The following is a 22,704-nucleotide window of genomic DNA, read 5'->3' as shown; positions in this document are numbered from 1 at the left end:
GAAACACTGTTTTACTATTGCTCGAGGGGCTTGTGAGGATTTTTGACTGAGTAAGGCCGATGACCTATGTTGTGAGGAAACACTGATATTGATTTGAGGCTGAGGGCCTGAGATATGTACGTCACAAGGTAGCTTGATTGATATGAGGCCGAGAGCCTAGTGATGATGCCACGAGATGGCTTGATATTGTCTGCACATCCCCAGTGAGCGCGGGTACACATTGTGATGTGAGATTGAGCTCGAGGGGCTGGTATTGTTCTGAGATGTTACCCAAGGGGCGGATCCGTTGATAGTGTGCCCGAGGGGCGAACTTCTATTTGTTTACTTTACCTTAACTACCTGTCAATTACTTGTTTACTTGATGAAAGAGGATTTTACTTGACTTTTCACTGGTTTACTGTTTTTAAATGATTTTACTGCTTCATTATAGAATGCCTTGTGCCTTACGTGTTTTCTTACTTTCAGTCGTTATTTACATTTGTTACTCACTGAGTTGGAGTACTCACTTTACTCTCTACACCCTGTGTGCAGATTCAGGCGTAACTGGTCCCGCTCCCGAGTGCTGATCCATTCCAGCTTCAGGCGGATCTTCGAGGAGTCTTTAGGTAGCTGTTGGCGTTCGCAGCCCAGAGCTCCTCCCTATCTCTTTCCTTTATGTCATTAGTTTAGTATTTAAACTCTATTGTTACATTTGAGGACTTAGTGTTGTTAGATGCTCGTGACTTGTGACACCCCGGTTAGGGCTATGTCGGATTGTACTTCCACACTTACTTGCTATTATTCGCTACTTAGTATCATTAAATCATGTTTTAGACTGTTTTTATGTTGTTTAACTGTTTAAAAAGTGAATTGGGTTTAAATGACTGGCCTTGTCTTCACGAGAGCCGCCATCACGACCGGGTTCGGGGTTAGGGTCGTGACACTTTCATTACTGTTAGTACTAGTGGACTCTATTGTGGCTATAGGTGTTAAACGGGTAGGTCGGGCCAGGTTGCTATTTTTTGGACCTGTACGAGTTACGGTCCGGGCCGGTTACAGGTTGGTTAACGGGTTTAACGGGTTCGGATTCATCCGGGTAAAAATTGAACCGTAAGGGTTTCGGGTTAAGGGGGCCGGGCCGGCTTTAGTGTATTTTTTAATTTTTTTTTGTATTTTGTATAATTATTGTAAGTTATATTAATACTTTGTATTAATTTAAAGATTACAAGTTATATTAATACAAAAGTATTAATATAAATTGCAAGTGCTACATTTATTTCAAAATTCAAAATTAAAGTTTGCATTTAAAAAGTAAATTAACAAAAAATAGTAAAACTAAATTTTCATGCATAATAAATTAACAATACTTCAAATTAATCCAACAAACTAAAATATTAAGCATAAATACGTCTAATAATTTTAAAATAACACAAATTGTCTTAAAATCTTAAATACAAATTTCCGGAGGACGCTCAAGACAATACTTTTTATGCCTCTTAAACTGCCTGTGCTAGACTCTGAACGAAAATTTAAGACTTGACCACAATTCTTGCACTTTACTTTCTGACCTTTTTCATTTTCTTCTACCACCTCAAAGTGTTGCCAAACATATGAGCGCACTCTAGAAGTACGAGGCATGATTTAAATTGAATTGAGATTTGAGAATTGAGAATTTGAAATTGAGACTTGAAATCTTGAAAATTGGAGAATGAGAGAAATGAGAGTTGAGTGAAGAAATAAAGAAGATGGAGGTGTATTTATAGTTTTAGAGAAGGTTAATTTTGTAAATTAAAAAAAGGTTAATTTTTTTTTTAAAAAAGAGGCTATTAATGTAATTAATCCGTTGGGCAACGGATCCCTGCCAGGTCTGACCGTTGCCAACGGTTAGTGGGCCCCACTTAATTCAAAAAATTTAAAAAAAACAAAAAAAAGGTTGTACCAGCCGGGCTGGGCCGATTTAACCGGTACACGGTAGTGTTCATGTGGACCGGATTTGACCGGTCCGGTTAATCGTTACCAAAATTTAAACGGACCAACCCCCTCTACCCCTCCTACCCAACTCCACCCGGCCCTCTATGTATCGGGCCGGTCCGGTTCCAATTTTAACCGGTCTGGGCCGGTCCGGTTACGGGTCAACCCGGCCCGTTAGACACCTTTAGTGCAGCCTTATAAATGGCTAGGAAAAGAAAGGAGTATGATTTTAAAAATTGAATGTATCGGCTTAGGCCATCTCCAACCCTAACACCAAATTTCATACCAAATTTCACACCAAAATGGTGTAACACTAAATTTACTTCAACCATTATACTATTTTTTACATCAAATCTTCTCTCTCTTCTATATTATATTATTATCTTCTATTTACTTTTCATTTTTTATTTCCTTCAAACTAATACTATCTTTTTTCTTTTTTCCATATTCATTGTATATAATTCACATTCACCACTTATATAATCATTTATTAAAAAATTATTTTAAAGGATAAATTTAAAAGTGAAATCATTGATAAAAGATAATTAAATAAATATTACATCATAGTCAAATTAACTTATAATTTTACATAAATATAATATATACAAAAAATAATATATCAAAAAATAGGATACAAAATTAAAATTATAAAGATCTTAATATAAAAATTAATTATATACATAATATATGATAAATTAAAAGTTCAAAAAATAAAAAGATTGAATAAAATAATAATAAATTAAATTTGGAGTGAATTTAGTGCAAACTATTCATGCTCTATAATGGTGCAAGATTTAGTGTTGCATTGGAGCAAAAAAACACCATTTCTTGCACCAAATTAGTGCAAGAAATGGTGCAACCTTAGAGATGGTCTTAGTATTCTTTCAAAAAACCATATTGCTAATATGCTTATTTTCCCTCAAAGACCAAGAAAAATTATTGGTACCAGGAAACTACTCCCCGGCGAACAGAGTTCCGATGTTTTGGATCGGAAACTCATAGCAGACATCCTGGATTAATCATGTAAGTCTGTATTATTAGTATCCTGACGTCGCTTTTCCTTAAAAGGTAATTTTTACTTTTCTGTTTTTGGTTTTTAGTATATGATGGAGAACTAGCTGGAGATTCACCTTAATTTATGAACGAAAAGACAGATGCACTCATTGGATGTAAAAACGGACATCAATCATGGCGTCACTTTGGTTAAACCCTCCTTTTCACTAGTAGTATTTGTTTTTTATATCATCAAACAAACCTGCTTTTTCCCTTTCACATATATTCGGTTCTACTGTTACTACTATATAGTAGCCGAGCCGGAAAACGTTATAATGTGAAAATGGGGAGGACAAGAGAGGTTGTTCTGATAGTAACTAATCTCATTCGAGAGGTTGTGAGTTCGAGTCTTCCCAAGAATAAGGTGGGAAGTTCTTGGAGTGAAGAATGCCCGGGGACTATTTAGAAACAGTTTTTCTATTCTGCGTAGACACTAGCCTTCCCATACCCCACTAAATAGGATTATACTATGTTGTTGTTGTTGTTGTTGGGGAGTACAGCGAATCGACGGGCGCAACAAAAGATGCTTACATGCTGGCAGGTGTCACCCTACCAACGGCTCCCAATAAAATTTAGTACTATATTTTTTCTACTCTACTTTACTTTTCCATTCCTTTCTTTCCTTTCCAATTCCAATTCCAATTCCAAAACCCTGTTTGTTTCTCATTAATCGCCTCTCTACTCTTTACCATTTTAAATTCTAGCTTCAGTTTTACAACCGACGATCCCCAGGCAGAGGGAGGAAGCTTCCTGTTGTTTCTAATTTTTCTCTGTGATGAAACTGATACATCAGAAGTTGCACCAACTTCTCGAGTGATTCGGGTTTCTTTAATCCCTCTCTTCATAATTCCACTCACTTGAACATCCTTAAGGTAAAAGACTTTGAATTCTTCCATGCTGATAATCCACTTGGTCGTCTGTGCGAATTGAATTTTCTAAATGATGCGCTTATATAACATCTTTTTTAATTCTAAACATACCATTTAAAGTAATTTTTTAACTGGTTTTAATTTCTGAGTCGCTGCAACTTTAACAAAGTTGGCGAAATCCTTTTTTCTTTTAATATCGAAAGGTATCCTTGTTTCTCTACTGGTTATATGATCATCAATAAGGGACCGTAACCAGCAGTTCTATTTTGGTATTTAAGGAAATGAGTGGAGCCGTGCTTGTAGCCGTTGCAGCTGCAATTGGCAGCTTTTTGCAAGGATGGGACAACGCCACTATAGCTGGTAATCCTTTCACATATGGCATATCGCTTCAATACTGATTTGTTTTTGTTTTTATCTAGTACCTCTGATGTTAATCCGTCTTTCCTCCTGAAAATCTTATTGCTTTTGTATGTAATCTGGTATCTCGTGCAGTCGGTGTCTGTGATAATTTATTCTGATTTCTAACAAGGTTATCCATTCTGTTCTTTCCGTCCTTAGATGTTACTCAGAGTCTCAATGATATCTTTCAACTGGTTATGATTCTCTACTCATTTTTTTTTTCTGAATACAGGGGGCATTCTGTACATTAAAAAAGAATTTAAGCTGGAAACTCAACCTACTATGGAAGGGCTTATTGTTTCCATGTCACTCATTGGTGCTGTCTTGATTACAACTTGCTCTGGTGCAATAGCTGACTGGCTTGGTCGTCGTCCCTTGCTCATAACTTCTTCGGTTCTTTATTTTATTAGTGGCCTTGTGATGCTTTGGTCTCCAAATGTGTATGTTCTGCTTTTGGCAAGACTTTTGGATGGGTTTGGTGTTGGTTTAGCAGTTACTCTTGTTCCTATTTATATATCTGAAACAGCACCACCGGAGATAAGGGGTTTACTGAACACTCTACCTCAGTTCACTGGCTGTCTTGGCATGTTCTTTTCATATTGCATGGTTTTTGGCATGTCGTTGAAGAGTTCTCCCACTTGGAGACTGATGCTTGGTGTACTTTCCATTCCCTCCGTTCTGTATTTTGTATTGACAATATTTTATTTGCCCGAGTCTCCCAGATGGCTTGTGAGTAAAGGGCGAATGCTAGATGCAAAGCGTGTTTTGCAGAGGCTCCGTGGACGGGAAGATGTCTCTGGTGAGCTCATGGAAGCTGTATTTGATTTTAGACTTTTAGTTGTATCATAAAAATTGCAAAATATATTGCAACCTAAAACAAATGTGCCCCCCTAAAGAAAGAAGAGTGACCTAACATTTAGATGGCTTTTTATAAGCAATTTGGCGTATTTTCCCCCAAGTAGATCGTATCTGGACAGGTTCACTAAATTTGATTAGTTTTTTCTTATTATAAAACTTAGCAATTGAAGATTTAGTAATACTGCTAGGTCATGATATAAAAAGATGCATAGATAGTGAATCCAGATATTTGATTACCAAGTAAACAACATAGCCACAAAAGAAATTAAGAACTAAAAACATGTGCAAATAGATGTTTCAGAATAACAGAATTTTTTTCTTATTATAGGATTGCTAGTTTGTAATGGAAATCTCTAATTAAGGATAAAAAAAACATTAGAAGGCGATCTTAGTCATTGAATATATTGACTTGTTTGTTCTATTTATTTTTACTTTGAGTAAAATATCTATAAAATTCTTTGCTTCTTTTTCCTCTGTGTTTTTGAAGTAGCTCTATAATGAACGTAATCAGTAATTAAGTCATTCGAGAAGTGGACAATTTATCAATCGAAATAATAACATTCGACTATCAAATTAACATAAATATTTACACCTTTGAAGCATAAAATTTCGAACTTTTTCCCAGAGCACTTTGTTTTTTTCTTTTTTCCCCTTTTCTTTTCATCTTTTTGACTTATTCATTAAGGAATATGTACAACAAATAACCTAACCAATTTATTATTGAAATGTTTGAATTTCACATTTCATTATTCTATTATTTTAATTTCTAATCTAAGTCTCAACCAGCACAAAAGTTTCTCTCCTTTTTCTTTTTGGTGTTTGCTTATTCTATAATTATCTTTATTAGGTGAGATAGACTAACTATAAGTCTAGATGCTGCTAGCACATTCCTTCCATGTTGGGATGTTAAAAAATGTTTGACAACATTCAACTTGTAATATCATGTTATACAACTTTCTTAAGTTTCAAGAATTTTATTTCATTTAACTAGTCAAGTGCAGACTTTAAGCTTTGCAACTACTAATTCGATATTTCATTTTACTACTACTTATACTAATAAACATGATGTTAAATCTTAGTAAATGGTGTTACATAAATTGGAAGAAAATGAGTATAAGATATTGAAACTTTTTATGAGTATGCTCCCTGAATATTTTCCTATTTATTGAGTAGTTCTTTTTTGGCATTCCTTTGTTTTGACAAATCATATGATGCATAATTTTTGGACACAATGGAATAGGAAGATGCTTTTCTAATTATACTTAATTTTGACACTGTAGATTTTGAGAAGAAGAAAATGCCACTTGTATTTTTGTGTGTGTTTACATCCCATGAGCAAGGAAATTTATACAAGGCTCCTAATGCTAATTAAGGAAATAAAATAAATTTATACAATCAATCCAACTATCAAATAAAATCAGAATAAAATCAGATCTTCTGAAATCATGCTACTCCTAAATTAAGTCTCCTTGAATCATGCTAATCAACACTTCCCCTCAAGTTGGTGCAAAGATGTCGCACATGGCCAACTTGCAACTCAAAGTATGAAAAGTTCGCTTGTTGAGGCCTTTGGTAAACACATCAGCTAGCTGTTTTTCCAATCACATTAAAAAACTCAAGACACGAGTTGTAACTTCTTCTTTGATGAAGTGTCGATCAATTTCTATATGCTTTATTCGGTCATGCGGGACTGGATTATGAGCTATACTGATGGCAGCCTTATTGTCACAGTACAAGGAAAGTTTTCCTTTTTCAAACAGTCTCAATTCCTGTAGTAGCTTTTGTTGCCAAAGCAGTTCGCAAACACCCAGCTCTATGTTCTGCCTCCGCACTTGATCTAGTAACTACACTTTGCTTTTTTGCTTCTCCAAGTAACCAAGTTTTCTCCTACGAGTGTACAGTAACTGGATGTTGATCTTCTGTCATCTCGAGATCCAGCCCAATCCGCATCTGTAAAGGCTTCTTTTTGGAGGTGATCATGGTTGGAGAAAAGTAGACATTTCCTTGGAGCAGACTTCAGATACCGCAATATGTGAAAGACAACTTGCATATGAGGATCTCGGGGATTATGCATGAACTGATCTGGTCTAGTGTGGGAGAGATAAATGAGTCTTCCAACTAGCCTTTGATATCTCTCCTTATCAACTGATTCTCCAACTTCACTTTGTAACTTGTGATTGCTTTTTATGAGCGATTCTGCGGGTCTGTAACCTGTCATACCGGTTTCTTTCAAGAGATCCAAAATATACTTCCTTTGAGAAACAAAGATTCCTCTTTTGGATCTAGCAACCTCAATTCCCTAGAAGTACTGCAATTTTCTTAGATCTTTGATCTCAATTTCATGTGCCAACAACTTCTTCAATCGGGACATCTCCTCTTTGTTATCTTCTGTCATTATTATGTCATCAACATAAACTATGAGAATAGTGAGTTTACTCGTTTGATGTCTTATGAAGAGGGTGTGATCAGTATTGTTGGTAACCGAAGGAGATCATTGCTTTGCTGAATCTATCAAACCAAGCTCTAGGGGATTGCTTCAGTCCGTATAAGGATTTCTTCAATGCACATACCTTTCCTCGACTCTGTGCAGTATCAAATTCAGGAGGAATCTCCATATATACCTCTTCTTCTAGGTCTCCATGAAGAAATGCATTCTTCACATCAAACTGTTGCAAGTCCCAGTCAAGATTAGCTGCACAAGATAAAAGAATTCTAACAGTGTTCATCTTAGCAACATGGGCAAATGTCTCTTGATAATCCACTCTATAAGTTTGAGTGAATCCCTTAGCCACAAATCTTGCTTTGAATCTTTCAATTGAGCCATCAGCTTTGTGCTTCACAGTGAAGACCCATGCAGCCAACCAACTTCTTGTCTGGTGGTGAAGTGACAAGTTCTCAAGTCTCATTTTTTGACAAGGCCTTCGTTTCTTCAATCATAACTTACTTCCATTTAGGATCTACAAAAGCTTCCCTCCAGTTATGGGGAATAGACACAGAAGAAATAGACAAGGCAAAGGCTCTATAGTAAGGAGACACAGAATTATAGGAGACAAAATTAGATAAAGGATGTTTGGTGGTGCAAGATCTGACTCCTTTTCCGTGAGCAATAGGTTCATCTAACTCATTAGGAAATGTAGATAACTCACCTGTAGAAGAAGGTTCAGCTTCGATAGATTGCATGATGACTTCTTCTGCTCTATTTTTCCTTGAGTAAGTTTTCATATTAGGCCTATCCAAATGCCCAATAGTCTCCTCCTGAATTCTTTCTCCAATTTCACTTTCACCTGTGACAATGTCATCAAGAGGTTCAGTAATGGAACTAGGTAGAATCACCTCTTCCTCCTTACTACTCTCCCCCTGAAGAGGTGATGAGGTAATATTGAAATAAGGTTCGGATTCTCGAAAGGTAACATTCATGCTAACAAAAGATCTACTAGAGGGAGGATGATAACATTTGTAACCTTTCTGTGTCGAAGAATACCCAATGAAAAACATACTTTATAGCTCTGGGATCAAGTTTCCCAGAATTTCTAGTGTGGACAAAGCAAACACACCCAAATACCTTTGGAGGAACAATATATTCATTCTTACCCTTTAAAGTTTCCAGAGGACTTTGAAAATTGAGGGGTTTAAGTGGCATTCTGTTGATAAGATAGGCAGCCGCTAGAATAGCATCCCCGTTAGGTTTTGGTAGATGATAAGAGATCTTGATACTTCTAACAGATGCCTATTTTTTCTTTCGACCCCATTTTGTGCACTAGTGTAAGGACAACTAGCCTGATGGATTATCCCACTGGACTCCAAATAAGCATCAAATCTTTTATCCATGTATTCGCTGCCATTGTGAGTTCTCAAGATTTTTATTTTGGCATCAAGCTGAGTACAAATTATCTTATGAAATGACTAAAAACAAGAGAAAACTTCACTTTTGGCTTTTAACAAATATGCCCAAGTCATCCTAATGCAGCAATCAATGAAAGTAACAAGCCATCGACTACCGAACAAAGAAACAGTTTGGGTAGGACCCCATACATCAGAACGAATAGTCATAAACGGAGTTGTGCTTCTATTATTACTCGTGGGATAAGAGTTTATGCTTGGCATGTTCACATGCATCACAGAACAAAGATTCAAATCGAGTCCTTGAAAACAGATCGACATATAACTTCTTCAAAACAAAGAATGATGGGTGTCCTAACCGTCTATGCCGCTGTATTATTTCTTGGTTGACATCCTTACTTTCCCCAAAAAAGGCTTCACCAGAGTTTTGAATCTCATCTAACATATACAAGTCATCACACAATCTACCACTGCCAATCCTTTTCCCTGTTTGAAGATCCTGAAAAATACAATGGTTGGGAAAGAACTCGATTTTACAGTTTAGAGCTGTGGTGATGGCACTACTAGATAAAAGATTGACTGGGAACTCAGGGACATGGAGCACAGATGATAGTTTAATATTAGGGGTACAAATGACAGAACCCGTTCCAGAGATAGGTGTTAAAGAACCATTGGCTATTTTAACATTATCTCCTTTGGGACACGGAGAATAGTTTTGGATGCCTTTAGAAGAGCTTGTCATGTGTCTATTTGCACCATAATCGACAATCCAAGAATTAAGGTGAGCAGCAAAGGCAGTACCTGATTGCACATGATTGGATGTGGCAACATTAGCGGAGCCAAGTTTGGCTAGGAGGCAATGGAGAAGCTGAATTTCATCCGAAGACAAGATTTCTCCAGAAACTGTTTCCTTGAATGTCTCTATATTTCAGCCCAATCAGAAGGCGTTTGTGTTGCAGGCAACCAACATGAGAGAGAAAACTCGACCTCTTTGATAAAAATGGAATCTTAGTGCTGCGAGGGAGATAATTCACCTCAAAAAGGCAGCAATGGCTCTGATACCATGTAGATTTTGAGAAGAAAATGCCTCTTGTATTTCTGTGTGTGTTTACATCTCATGAGCAAGGGAATTTATACAAGGCTCCTAATGCTAATTAAGGAAATAAAATAAATCTATACAATTAATCCAACTATCAGATCAAATAAAATCAGATCTCCTGAAATCATGCTACCTAAATCAAGTCTCCTTGAATCATGCTAATCAACAGACACATTATACAGTGTATAGATTGATAAGGCACGCAAAATTGGGGAATTCTTAATGATTTCAGGAGATGGATTTTGTCTAACGAAGACGTCGTCTAGCTCTTTCATTACTTCCTCCTCCCTCCGTCCCAAATTAGTTGTCATGTTTCACTTCTCGAGAGTTAAATTCTGTGAACTTTGACCAACATATTTAAATGTGTTTTTTCATCATATCGACATAACAAAATTGCAACCTTTTGTACTTTTCGTATCGTTCTTCAATATCTAAATTTTAGTTTTAGAATATTGAGTTGATCTAATCCAATTTAGCTTCAAAGATTAGTCAAATTGACTCTCCAGAAGCAAAACAAGACAACTAATTTGGGACGGAGGGAGTAATTTTAATTTTATTAATGTTAACAGTTGTTAAATTGCATGACCACCTCATTTAAAAGTTTAAGCTAGATAAGATATGCATTCATCTACTTAATTATTAGTGTCTTTAACAGGCCCCCGCACATGCTGGCCCGTTTCTTTTACATGGGCCAAGCATGTGGACTATATTGTTTCACTTTGTCCAGTATTTACTTGGGTATAGCCAGAAGAGTAAACTTTTGTGATTGTACTAGCTTGGTTCTGTAGAGATTACCCTGCTTTGTGTAAAATGAATTTGATATCTTGCTTTGTGTACCGAAAGTATCTGTGAACTTATCATGCTTGTGCCTTTGGCTGTACTGCTGCTCGGCTTCCTTTAGTTTATCAGTGATCTTAGGTTTCCTGATGAAACTGGCAAAGTTAATACTGATGCAGCTTCTATTTACAGGAGAAATGGCTTTGCTAGTTGAGGGTCTTGGAGTTGGTGGTGAAACATCAGTGGAGGAGTACATTATTGGTCCAGAAAATGAACTTGCGGAAGACGAGGAACCAAGTGTTCAAAAAGATCATATTAGGTTATATGGACCTGAACATGGACACTCTTTGGTTGCACGGCCTGTCACTGGGCAAAGCGTAGTTGGTGTTGCATCTCGCCAAGGAAGCACATTTGCACCTAATGTGCCCCTCATGGACCCTGTTGTCACTCTATTTGGCAGCGTTCATGAAAAGCTTCCGGATGTGGGAAGCAAGGGAAGCATGCTCTTTCCGCATCTCGGCAGCATGTTTAGTGTTGCTGGAGATCAAACAAAAAATGAAGAGTGGGATGAAGAAAGCCTTGCCAGAGAGGGCGATGATTATGCATCTGAGGCTGCAGCTGAAGAATCTGATGACAATTTGCAGAGCCCACTGATATCTCGTCAGGCAACAAGCATGGAAAAGGACATGGTTCCGCCTCCATCTCGTGGAAGTTTTTCTAGCATGATGCAGGGTAATGATGGTGAACCAGTTGGCAGTGCTGGCATTGGTGGTGGATGGCAGCTTGCATGGAAATGGACAGAGAGAGAAGGAGATGATGAAAAGGAGGGAGGTTTTAAAAGAATCTATTTGCATGAGGGTGGAACTCATGGAGCTCGAAGGGGATCTTTAGTTTCTCTTCCTGGGGGTGATATGCCTAGTGGCGGTGAATTTGTTCGTGCTGCTGCTTTGGTGAGTCAACCAGCTTTATATTGGAAAGATCTGATGGATCAACATCATGTTGGACCAGCTATGATTCATCCATCTGAAACATCTGGAAAATGGCCTAGTTGGAGCGATTTATTTGAACCAGGAGTCAAGCATGCATTGATTGTTGGTGTGGGGATCCAACTACTTCAGCAGGTAATCACTAATATTACTAGAATATAGTGTAACTACTGTCTTTCTTCCATACATTTCCAAGGTCAGTCTGTTTCTATTTGGTGCAGTTACTATTTTAACAGTGATTCTGGAGACCTTATGCAGCTAAGAGTTAACTAGAAGCATATTCATTTCTTCAAAAGATGTAGTACACAAATTCTTTCCAGACCTTGTCATTAGGGCTGTATTCCTGCCTTTAATCAAAATATCTATTGATAGGTCAGGATTGGAGAAAATTTCTCTGCAGAATCCTAAGGAGTTAGACTCTTCATCTTGAATTGAATCTGAATCAAAGGATAACGTGGATATGTTGTGATTGCGCACGATTTATCTTGAGCATTTTTTTATAGATCTTGAGAAGCAACAAAATAATAAGAGAACTTGATAACTATTAGGCTGATTCATGCTAACCATTCACAGAGATGGATATTGGTGAGACTTCAGTCAATACAGAATGATGTTTAGTGAGTCAGTTTTTGTAAGGTAGCATTCTAAATATGATACTAGCAGTGATTCGTTGGTTACAGTAGTTTACTTATTCAATTAACTGAACAAGACAAGCCTATTTCTTTTCCTTTTTTTTTAATAAAGAATTGAAGAAGAAACTTTAGGCAGGCATGGTATATTCATTTTCTCAAGAGAGGGAGTATGCCTCATGCTTCATGCTGGTTGCTGATATTTGAAATATTTACAAGTCCTGCTGGTACTGCTACACAGTTGTCCTTTACGGCCTCGGATTTGAATATTTCTTTTAGGCCGGATGGTCAAGATTATGACCTAATTTAACCTCCTTCCATTAAATACAGAAACGGCACTATTGTAAAGATATTCCTACTTTGATATCTTTGTGATTTTTCTATTTCACTTTGTCTTGATTCAGCATCCTTGCATAGGAAATGCTAGACTCAGCTTGGTTTACACTGTATCAAAGACTGTCTGCTTCCCTTTCTAACCCCTGTTCATGCAGTTCTCAGGAATTAATGGAGTTATGTACTACACTCCTCAAATACTTGAGCAAGCAGGTGTAGGAGTTCTTTTATCAAACCTTGGCATCAGTTCTGCTTCTGCATCTCTGCTGATAAGTGCAATCACAAATTTCTTAATGCTCCCTTCAATAGCTGTTGCCATGAGGCTTATGGATATCTCTGGCAGGAGGTAATTACTTTTGAGTAACTACTATGGAACAAGAATGAATATGATGTTTTTCGTAGTGCCTTCTCCAAATGGCTCACAAAGTATTTTGGTTTGATTTCTCATCTCCAATTGTGGGGTATTCTTTTTTGTTTGAAGGGCACCCCCTTCTTTTTTTAAAGGTCTAATCCCCTCATTAGTAGATGTGTCTGGAATTTGGACACAATGCATCTCCATTGCAGTAGACTGTTTGCTAGTTCGAGATGGAGTGATGGAGATATCACAAAAATTTCCATGCTTTAACAGATGGAATATTGAGGGTGCCCTTTGCCATTATTAGCACTAGAAAAGTATAATAGTAGCAGGAAGTAGTGGGAGTATACCCATTCAAACCAGGGTCTGAGGGTAAAAGGAAAAAGAAACCTTCCCATGCACTAAATTGTTGCCATCTTAAAGGGAGAAAGAAATCCTTTCCTTTTTTGTACTCCGGCCTGCTTCAAGTTCACTGTTGATCTAGAGTTCAAGCAAGTTTCAATGCCTACGGGAAGTGTTCCCACTCGTTTAAGACAAGGGGTCCTTCATCCATCTTTGTTTGTAGGTTTGCTTGGCCACATTTATAAGGTTCTCCTCCACAATGATTCTCACATAATAGACTTTAGCATCCTTTTTTTCTCTTTTCTTAAATATAGTAGATTTTTGCATTGTTACCTGCACTTAAGGCTGGATAAAAAGTGAATGGATGCCCTATTGTCCTTAGTTTCGATTCCTGCAAATCTGATTACTACCTTTGCCTTTCTGTATATTGTTGTATTGCAGGAGTCTGCTGCTAGGCACAATTCCTATCTTAATTATAGCCCTCATTGTTCTAGTTATTGGAAATTTAGTGAGTATGGGAACTGTTGCAAAGGCTGCTATATCAACAGTTTGTGTTGTTATGTACTTCTGCTCATTTGTTATGGGGTTCGGGCCCATTCCAAACATACTCTGTTCAGAGATATTTCCAACTCGGGTCCGAGGTATATGCATTGCCATCTGTGCTCTAGTATTCTGGATTGGGGATATTATTGTTACCTACACACTACCTGTGATGCTCTCCTCTATTGGCCTTGCTGGTGTATTTGGCATATATGCTATCGTCTGTGTTATATCATGGATATTTGTTTTCTTGAAAGTGCCTGAAACTAAAGGGATGCCTCTTGAAGTGATCTCGGAGTTCTTCGCTCTTGGTGCTAGGCAGGCTGCTGCTGCTAAGAACTGATCTGATCGTTTGACGACATGTTGCCTTGCCTAGTGCGCAGATTTTGTTTGCTTTCAGGTTTCCCTTGTTTGATATAGTGGTGTTTGCTATTCAGTTTTCTAAGTTGTTTAGAACAGTGCAAGATCTTTTAATGAGTTTTACGATTCTGCCAATTACAACTGCAGTTGTTTAGAACAGTGCCATTTATTCCTGTTTGGTTTGAAATTTGGTCATTTGATTAGTAGTAGTCATGCTTGTGAAAGGTTCTGCTGAAATACCGCAAAGGTGTTCACTTGTCTCTTTTAAAGCATCAATTGTGGTGATTAAACAAAAAATTCATCAAGCTCTTGAAACTCAAAGGTCCATTAATCATCTTGTTATCTCCTTGATCACTTAAGGCCCGACTTCGTCCATAGCAGAACTGTCCCTCGACGTATCTAGCTTTGCTTCATAGTATGTCCTCAGTCCTCAGTCCCTGCATATTGCCCCCCAAAAGAATATCAAGAATCTTATTCTTTGTATCTCTTTCGCTGAGCTATGTTGAGGAAAGAATAAAAAATCTGAAATAGCGCCAGCAACATCGGCACCAAATATATGCATCAACTTAAAGGAACAGAAGCTGGAAGGAAGTGAAAAGGAGGGTCAGAAGCCAATCTATATTTTGCAACTCTGTAACTAACAGATATGTTTTAATTTAATAATATTACCTTATTAAACAAAATAAAAAAGAAAAAACGATAAAAGAAAAAGGGTTTCAATAACAAGCATTGCTTGCACTATCCAGAGCAGTGTATCTCATAGACAGATCAGATAAGAGCTAGAATACGTTAATACCATACAGCAAAATCAGAGTTGAGGCAAATGAAATTGATCTTGTCACTTCTGTTAAACTATAGCTTTAAAGCTACTATAATGCTATAAATAATGCAAATTCAACTGCTAGCTGGGTTGATAGCTTTGGCTTCTTATATGACAACCAAAACTTAAGTTAGAAGACAGCAGTTGAGGCAGACGCCACCTCCCATATACTGAACTGTGACGATTTGGTGCAAATTTGCCAAACTATCATTACTACCAGTAAGATGCGGCAAAATTTTAAGTTATTCCATTATTTGGCACCAGTTCAAGTAGGCAACCCGCCCAAAATGGATCACTCTCTGAAGATCAAAATTTGTATGGAAAGGTGACCGTAATGGATTAGGTGGAAGAATGTCGGAGCCATCCACTCTCATCATTCCAGTGAAAAATTTGTAAAGGCATGTTGCCCCCCCAAGAAAAGATGTATGAGGAACCAACAAGCAGCATGACAATTAGCGCAAAATTCATCTGGGATCACTACTGACAAGCCTAGCCCCAACCTGGTCTAGCTTCTTCACCATCGCCGAGGACTTGAGGTTGCCTTCTTTCAGAAAAGCCTCTACCATTCTTTGCCCAATCTCCCTTCCTTTCTCCTCGTTGTCAGTCACTGCTACTGCCGTGGGCCCAGCTCCGCTTATGGTGCAGCCAAAAGCTCCTGCTTCCATTGCCGCCTTCTTCACACCCTCCATTCCCGGAATCAACGGTGCCCTCCTTGGCTCCACTATTTTATCGGAGGACAGTGCCTTCCCTAAAACCGACAGGTTTCCCTGCAACACGGCCGCCACTAACGCCGCTGCCTGACTACAATTCCAAACATGATGGGACATGGTTATCTGTTGCGGCAGTGCCGCCCTCATTTTCTTAGTTGGGGCCTCAAATTCCGGATTCACCAACACAAAGAACAACTCCTTTTCGTGAGGAAACTTCAACTGGATTAACTCCAGAGAATCGTAGCTCCTGATCAATACGAAACCCCCCATAATAGCAGGTGCCACGTTGTCCGCGTGGTAACCCGAGACCTTCGATTCCGATTCTAGCCCAGCAAGCACGAGGTCAGACGCGCCCAATGGGCGACCAAAAAGCTCGTTCACGGCGACAGCAGCGGCGGCGGCACTTGCGGCGCTGGACCCGAGACCACTGCCCAAAGGTAATCCCTTCTGGAGGGAGAGGGAAAGGCCAACGGATCGGATGTTGAGCATCTTCATGACGGAGATGGCGGCGATACCGGCACAATTCCAGAGGGGGTTTTTGTTGAGCTTCTTGCCGGCGCCGGAGATGTCGGAAATAGAAACCTCGCCAGGGTGAACATCGGGGTCGACTCGGAGAGTGACGTAGTCGCCGATGCCGTCGACAGCGCAGCCAAGGAAGTCGAAACCGGGGCCAAGATTGGCAATTGTGGCGGGAGCAAATGACTTGACGCAGGTGAAAACTGGTGGGGGCTCAGTGACGAGGGTGCGAGAGTGAGCGGAGAGATTGAGTCTAAAGGAGGGATTAGGATTGGGATTGCGTGAGGAGGTGATGAGGCTGAGATTGAGGGGAGACTGACAGAAAACAGCCATTGCAAAGAAGAGTGCGTGGCTAAGAGTATAGGAATAGTTTTGTTTTAAAAAGAAGTATTTTAGGTATAGAATAGTAAATATTTTGGTCAAAATTAAAGTGTTTATAAGCTGAAATTTGATAAGTTGGGGGAGACCAACTTATGACTTTTGACTTATTTTTGACTTATAAGTACTTAACTTATAAGTACTTAACTTATAAGCACTTTTAATTTTACCAAACGCGTACATAAGTCAAAAAGTATTTATAAGTCAGTTTGACGCTTAGCCAAACACCCTCTTAATCGTCTCTTCAAAATTTGCCCCAACCCAAGGTACCTAGAGCTGAAATGCTGATTGGGCTTGTTGTGAGAAAGAGATGAGGAAATCCATATCACAAGGAATAAACTGTTAAAGCAGACCAAAATGAGCTCAACTAACATGATGAAGCGGTTTAAGATTCAGTTAGCCCTTTGGCAATCCTATATTTTTGTCCATAAACGATATTACATTCTCTATCTCTCTTGGGTAACACCATTCAACACATTCATCACATCAATAGCCCAAAACATGACATCTCATCAATATCCCAAAACTTAACATCTTATTATATTAAATTACAAAATTATTGGGTTAATTCTTCGAACACTAGATGTTCTCTACATTCCGTTGTTACATGGTAAGATGTACAAGAATCAAAGGAGAACGTTTCGCAGTCTCTCTTTTGGAAATTGTTCATCATTTCAAGAAGCAATGGCGTTAGCTAGTGGAAAGGTTTTCCATTTCCATCCGCTTTCTTTTCAACCTATTTGCAGATATCTCTGCCTTCTCATCCACAAAAGACAAGAACTTCCTAAGCCGTATTGAATGTGATATTCTAGTTCTAGTAGAAGTAGAACACTGCGTTGATTCAGGAAAATGTCGCTTGAACTGTCGCAACATGAAGCAAAAATATACAAGCAGAGCAAAACAGCAAGTAACTCCACAAATGAGGAACAGACCCCAAAAGCTCTTCAACTGAAGCTGCTCTGAATCTGCTTCAGAACTCTGCCCTCCGCAAACTTTTCTGTTTAACCACTTCTTGTGAATCTTCTCTAGCTCTCCATTCTCAGATAATTGCAAGATTGCAGTTGACATGTCAATAGCTAAGGGTGAGTCTCTCGGAAATGCCTATAAAATTAATTGGATCAAGCTATCAGCTTATGTTACATGACTAGCTCTTTAGTTAAGTCATTTTGCCACTCATGTCCATTTATTACTTCGCTATAAGCGTTAGTAGGAGTATAGTACTTATATGAGTAAGGAAATACTTACGAATCCCCATCCACTTTTGGTAAACTCTGGGCCAACTTTTTGGAAACCACAGTAAGTTGATAAAAACTGATCCACATATGGACGTTCATCGACCACAGCAGCAACTCTTCCTTGTTCAAGGGCATCAGCATATTCTTCTGGTGATCCAAGAGGAACAAGCCTAGACTTTGCAATATTGACTTCTTCAAATAAGTAGTTCTCAGCAAAAGAGCCTACTTGGTACCCAATTGCGTCATTGCTTGTTACCAAGGATTCAATTCCTTGGATAGATGATGCGAGCTGTTGAACTGTTAGAAACGATGTCAAGCTTGCTGTATAGCTCGACGTAATTATCAAGATTACGAATAGCCATATAAGAAGTACAATTCGACCCAATGTGCTCACTGTGTTTTCTCCTGAAAGGTTTTCAGAATTGAACAATTATGCCAAAGTTTAACACTTCAAATTAAATAAATACAGTTATTATCTTGACTTTTGTGAAAGGAGGAGAAACTAGATACTTACTCGGGGCTCCGAATATAGTTGAGAAACTAAACCTGCAAGCAAAATAAGGGGTACAAGGGGATGAGTTCAAATCATAAAGATCAAGATACAAATTATGAGGTTGGAACTTCAAAGAAATGCAAGAAAATAGTATTCAAACACTGCTTTCTATAGCTTCTTGCGTAGCTTCGTAGGATCCTAGTACTTAAGTAGTTGCATTAACTTCCCATTAGAGTACTTAGAAGGCTAACAGAAAAGGCATCCAATTAACTCACCATAAAATTGTGACCACCTGCTTCTTTGGGGGGCCACGAAATTCATCATTAAATTTGTGCTCTAGTATCCACACTACGGTTCCTACAACAAGGCAAAAGGCGGCTATGACTCCCCACGCCAGGGGAGTAAATGGCCGCAGGAAAGCCCAAGCAATCGACCTCATCTTTTTCACATGTACCACCACCACTAACCCTGACTCTATATATGGTTGACTAAAATCCAATACCTTCGTGCGGTTCGTTACAATTGTAATGTCACCAACTGCAGCATCAAATTCCTATCACAGAATAAGAAAACAATGTTATACTGAATGTTAACTACACGTAAGTTTTGCAACTTTAAGTAGGGGGAATAGCAATGCCATTGACGGTACTCACATGGGCTGTGATCATGTTTACTAGCTGAGTATAGCTTGGATTTTTGTGTCCATCTCCGAAAATGATGAATTGATGTGGCACAGGGTATGAAAGACACTTCAAGGCTGCAAGGAAGACATCTATGCAATATCCTTGGACCACTCCACTACCTTCCTTTTCTGAAACAAAAGCTCTGAAGCCCACTCTCCTTGGGACTCCAATCCTTAACGGCCTCCCATTGTCCGGAAATACCCATCCACGCGGTCTGATTTTAGTTTGCCCTGGCCATATAACCTGATCCAACCGTTGAGTTGAACTTGACCTATTAGCTGGTTTGGCATAAAGAGACTCCGGAGGCACAACGGATAGCCCAGAGTAGTTACACCAGTATCCTATTTGCCTTAACCATCCTTTGCCAACTACATTGAGAATATCAAATGAGGGACGGAACATGGATCTATCTGGTTTAAATGCAATGGGACCACTTACCCCAGTCATGTTGGTCTTTAATATGTTACTAAGCAATTGCTTACCACCATCAAAAATGCTAAGTGCAGCAAGGTTCATCGTCTCTCCAGCAAAACTGTCCAAATTAGAATCATTTGAGTAGGAGATTTTGCCTCCATGATCTAAAAACTCTTCAACTGCGTAAGCAATCATCCAAACAGTATCATAGGCGTATAGACCGTAGGCATTCAAACCAATGGATCCATTACTCAACTTGTTCCACCTTGATACAAAAGCCCTCTTCTTTTGGGAATCAGGTGTATGAGACCGAAGGGTGAGAGCACCTTGTATAGAGCTAGCCACCTTTGTTGAAACTGAAGTAGAATCAAGGACACTGGAAAGCCAAGAAGTAGCAATCCAAACATATTCACTCGTCATCATGCCAAGTTCCTGGGCAACCTCAAAGACCCTGAGACCTGTTATGGATAATGTATGTAGAACAATAACTCGGGACTCGATTGATTTAACCTTAAGCAACTCAGCCACGATCAGGTCACGACTAGACATGGGTTCAGGAGGAAGAATTGCCTTGAAAGAAATCTTACAAAGTTTCTCAACAAGTTTATCACCTAGAGCGGCAATACTATTTCGACCTTGATCATCGTCTGAGAAAATTGCAATGACCTCTCTGTATTGAAAATAACTGATCACATCGGCTACGGCAGTCATTAGAAAAAGATCACTGGGGGCAGTCTGAATGAAATAGGGGTACTGAAGAGGTGAGAGTGTGGGGTCCAATGCTGTGAAAGAAAGGAGCGGGACATGGAGTTCGTTCGCAAGGTGAGAGAGTGCATGGGCCATTACAGAACTTTGAGGGCCAATCACAGCTACTGTATCGGTCTCCATGAATTGTAACGCTGGAAAGAGATAACAGATATATATTCAACCGGCCAGAAAAGTAGAAAAAAGTTAACAAGACGATCTAGTCAAGTGATATCTAAGAGCAGTGAGAGATAAACTGAAGAACAGTAGTATGAAAAGGTGAGAACTACATATATATATACCTCCAATGATCCCAAGGAATCCGCTGTAGTTTGAATCATGGAGGGTGAGAGCAAGTTTTCTTCCGTCGAGAAGAGTGGTATCAGAATTGACGTCTTGGACAGCAGCTTCCATTGCGATTCTGGCAACCTTGCCGTTGGTGGTTCCAAAAGAAAAGATGGCTCCAATCTTCACCTCATCAACTTGTCTTTGCTCCTCTGAAGATTGTCCAATAAAACAGACGAATAGAAGCAGAAACCAATTTAAATTCATGATGATGCCTCCAATTGCAATTAATTCTTTCGTAACTGTACAAGGATCAAATTACCAACAAAAGTAAAATACAACCCAATGTTAAAGACTATAAACATTGGGACAGAGACAACCGCAGAGACAGAGAGGAAGCGACCTAAAGTTTTTTAACTCTCAGAGAGGAAACAGACAGGACAAGAAGTGTCCTTTCGAAGAGGAAGTAGTGATACTAGATTACAAAAGTGGCAAGCCAAGGTCTTTCATTGGTTTGCCAGATAAAGTGAAGTTTTAGTCCTTTTTCTAAAGGATATCACGAGATATAGACAGATCACTCAAGTAAAAGAAAAGCCAATAAACTGGCAGTGGAAATTGCCAAAATCAAAATGGCCAACCACCCGAGTAATAAAAAGTTAGTAGAACATAGCTATGACAAAGGCATTAGGGATTAAACAAAGAAAAATAATCCAAAAGGAAGGATGGACGGTGACCCGCTTTGACATATTTGAGATTTATTAGGATATGAGCAGAATGAGAATACTTGAGTATAAAGGAACTTAAGTATATACGTTTAATAGCTAGCTTGTCATTCTAGGATTACTCATTATGCAACTTGCTCGGTTGGACAACCACTCCACTTTTACGCGCATAAAACATAAAATTATAACATAAAAGTAAGATATCCGTTGGGGTTTATGGGGGGGGGGGGGGACCGCTTGTTCTGGTGAGAATTTGGCAAAAAGGATAAACCAGATCAGTAACATAGTACTGTTTGACCAAGTAATGATTCTTCACCACTTTCGTCCAATGCCACAGGAATGCTGTTGCGGAAGCCAAATGTATATAGTGTGAATAAGTCACAACTACTATACCTCGTAAATTATGATGTTCCTTTTATTGTTGTTTTATTGTCTTATTTATTATTTGGTGGCTGTCATAATTTTTGGTATAGTAGTTGTGACTTATTCACACTATATACAATGGCTTCCGCAACAAATGCTACATTTTTCTACAGTAAGATGTTGTCATTATTAATACCACCCCACAGCGTACAGGGCTTGGATTGGAAATTCGGAAATCTATGATATTATGACACATCTTGGTGCAGCGCAAGAATTGGAAGAAAAAATGTTGCAGCATTATATTTCCCTTTGCAGAATCAATTATATTCCTGTTTTACTCTGAGGCATCCATTTGACTTCCAACAACGACAACAATAACGACCCAGTATAATCCTACAAGTGGGGTCTGGGAGGGTAATATGTACGCAGACCTTACCACTACCCCGAAGGGTAGAGAGGCTGTTTCCAGGAGACCCTCGGCTCAAAAAAGCAACAGGAGCCGATATATTAGTACCATAAAAATGCATAATAAAATAACAGCAATATACGAGATATGAAATACAGAATACGAAATACGAAATAGATGGCTGGTATAGTAAAACTAGCAGGTAAAACCCTGCATCAATAGACGACCAATGACATTCTTAGTCTAAATCCTAACTGGCTAGTCTCACTCTATTGTGCTGTAGAAATATTCACAAGTTTCCCCTAACCTACAACCTTAATGCTCGACCTCCATAATTCCCTATCAAGGGCCATGTCCTCAGTAATCCTAAGTCGCGCCATGTCCTGTCTGATCACCTCTCCCCAATACTTCTTAGGTCGCCCTCTACCTCTCCGCGTGCCCACTACAGCCAGTCGCTCACACCTCCTCACCGGTGCATCAGTGCTCCTCCTCTGAATGTGCCCGAACCATTTGACTTCCATTGTTCAAAAACTATCAGTTTCATG

General features: G+C 38.9%; 3 protein-coding genes across 4 annotated transcripts; 1 reads left to right on the top strand and 2 right to left on the bottom strand.

Annotated features, from left to right (window-relative positions):
* The first annotated feature begins 2,885 nt into the window (after nucleotides 1-2,885).
* LOC104215285 (monosaccharide-sensing protein 2-like) lies at nucleotides 2,886-14,577 on the top strand. Of its 2 annotated transcripts, none has more exons than XM_009765050.2 (6): nucleotides 2,886-2,973; nucleotides 4,151-4,232; nucleotides 4,504-5,070; nucleotides 11,038-11,966; nucleotides 12,952-13,139; nucleotides 13,932-14,577. In XM_009765050.2, exons 2-6 carry the CDS (start codon nucleotides 4,154-4,156, stop codon nucleotides 14,371-14,373), a joined length of 2,205 nt encoding a protein of 734 aa, XP_009763352.1. In that variant the 5' UTR covers nucleotides 2,886-2,973; nucleotides 4,151-4,153; the 3' UTR covers nucleotides 14,374-14,577. The 2 variants fall into 2 exon arrangements, with proteins under 2 accessions (XP_009763352.1, XP_009763350.1); XM_009765048.2 differs by lacking the exon at nucleotides 2,886-2,973 and adding an exon at nucleotides 3,613-3,875.
* Nucleotides 14,578-15,104: 527 nt separating this feature from the next.
* LOC104215284 (homoserine kinase-like) lies at nucleotides 15,105-16,789 on the bottom strand. Its single transcript, XM_009765047.2, has one exon. The coding sequence runs from the start codon at nucleotides 16,767-16,769 to the stop codon at nucleotides 15,675-15,677; it is 1,095 nt and encodes a 364-aa protein (XP_009763349.1). The 5' UTR covers nucleotides 16,770-16,789; the 3' UTR covers nucleotides 15,105-15,674.
* A 439-nt stretch (nucleotides 16,790-17,228) lies between these two features.
* Nucleotides 17,229-21,325, bottom strand: LOC104215283 (glutamate receptor 3.2-like). The gene is made up of 6 exons (XM_009765046.2): nucleotides 20,686-21,325; nucleotides 19,196-20,538; nucleotides 18,818-19,095; nucleotides 18,564-18,595; nucleotides 18,060-18,454; nucleotides 17,229-17,915 (listed from the first exon to the last, which is right to left on the bottom strand). The coding sequence occupies exons 1-6, from the start codon at nucleotides 20,933-20,935 to the stop codon at nucleotides 17,505-17,507; spliced, it is 2,709 nt and encodes a 902-aa protein (XP_009763348.1). The 5' UTR covers nucleotides 20,936-21,325; the 3' UTR covers nucleotides 17,229-17,504.
* Nucleotides 21,326-22,704: the final 1,379 nt, after the last annotated feature.

This window comes from Nicotiana sylvestris, chromosome 1, assembly GCF_000393655.2.
Source record: "Nicotiana sylvestris chromosome 1, ASM39365v2, whole genome shotgun sequence".
Lineage (NCBI taxonomy): Eukaryota > Viridiplantae > Streptophyta > Magnoliopsida > Solanales > Solanaceae > Nicotiana > Nicotiana sylvestris.
The sequence above is the reverse complement of the archived record's forward strand: the minus strand, read 5'-3'. Positions and strand labels throughout refer to the sequence as shown.

Bases quoted from the DNA above. Each gene is read 5' to 3' on its own strand.
- LOC104215285 (XM_009765050.2), top strand. From the start codon at position 4,154: ATGAGTGGAGCCGTGCTTGTAGCCGTTGCAGCTGCAATTGGCAGCTTT. The intron at 5,071-11,037 runs GTGAGCTCATGG...TTCTATTTACAG, and splicing joins TGGACGGGAAGATGTCTCTG to GAGAAATGGCTTTGCTAGTT. The intron at 11,967-12,951 runs GTAATCACTAAT...CTGTTCATGCAG, and splicing joins GGATCCAACTACTTCAGCAG to TTCTCAGGAATTAATGGAGT.
- LOC104215284 (XM_009765047.2), bottom strand. From the start codon at position 16,769: ATGGCTGTTTTCTGTCAGTCTCCCCTCAATCTCAGCCTCATCACCTCC.
- LOC104215283 (XM_009765046.2), bottom strand. From the start codon at position 20,935: ATGAATTTAAATTGGTTTCTGCTTCTATTCGTCTGTTTTATTGGACAA. The intron at 19,096-19,195 runs GTGAGTACCGTC...ATTCTGTGATAG, and splicing joins TAAACATGATCACAGCCCAT to GAATTTGATGCTGCAGTTGG. The intron at 18,596-18,817 runs GTGAGTTAATTG...TTTTGCTTGCAG, and splicing joins CAGGTGGTCACAATTTTATG to GTTTAGTTTCTCAACTATAT.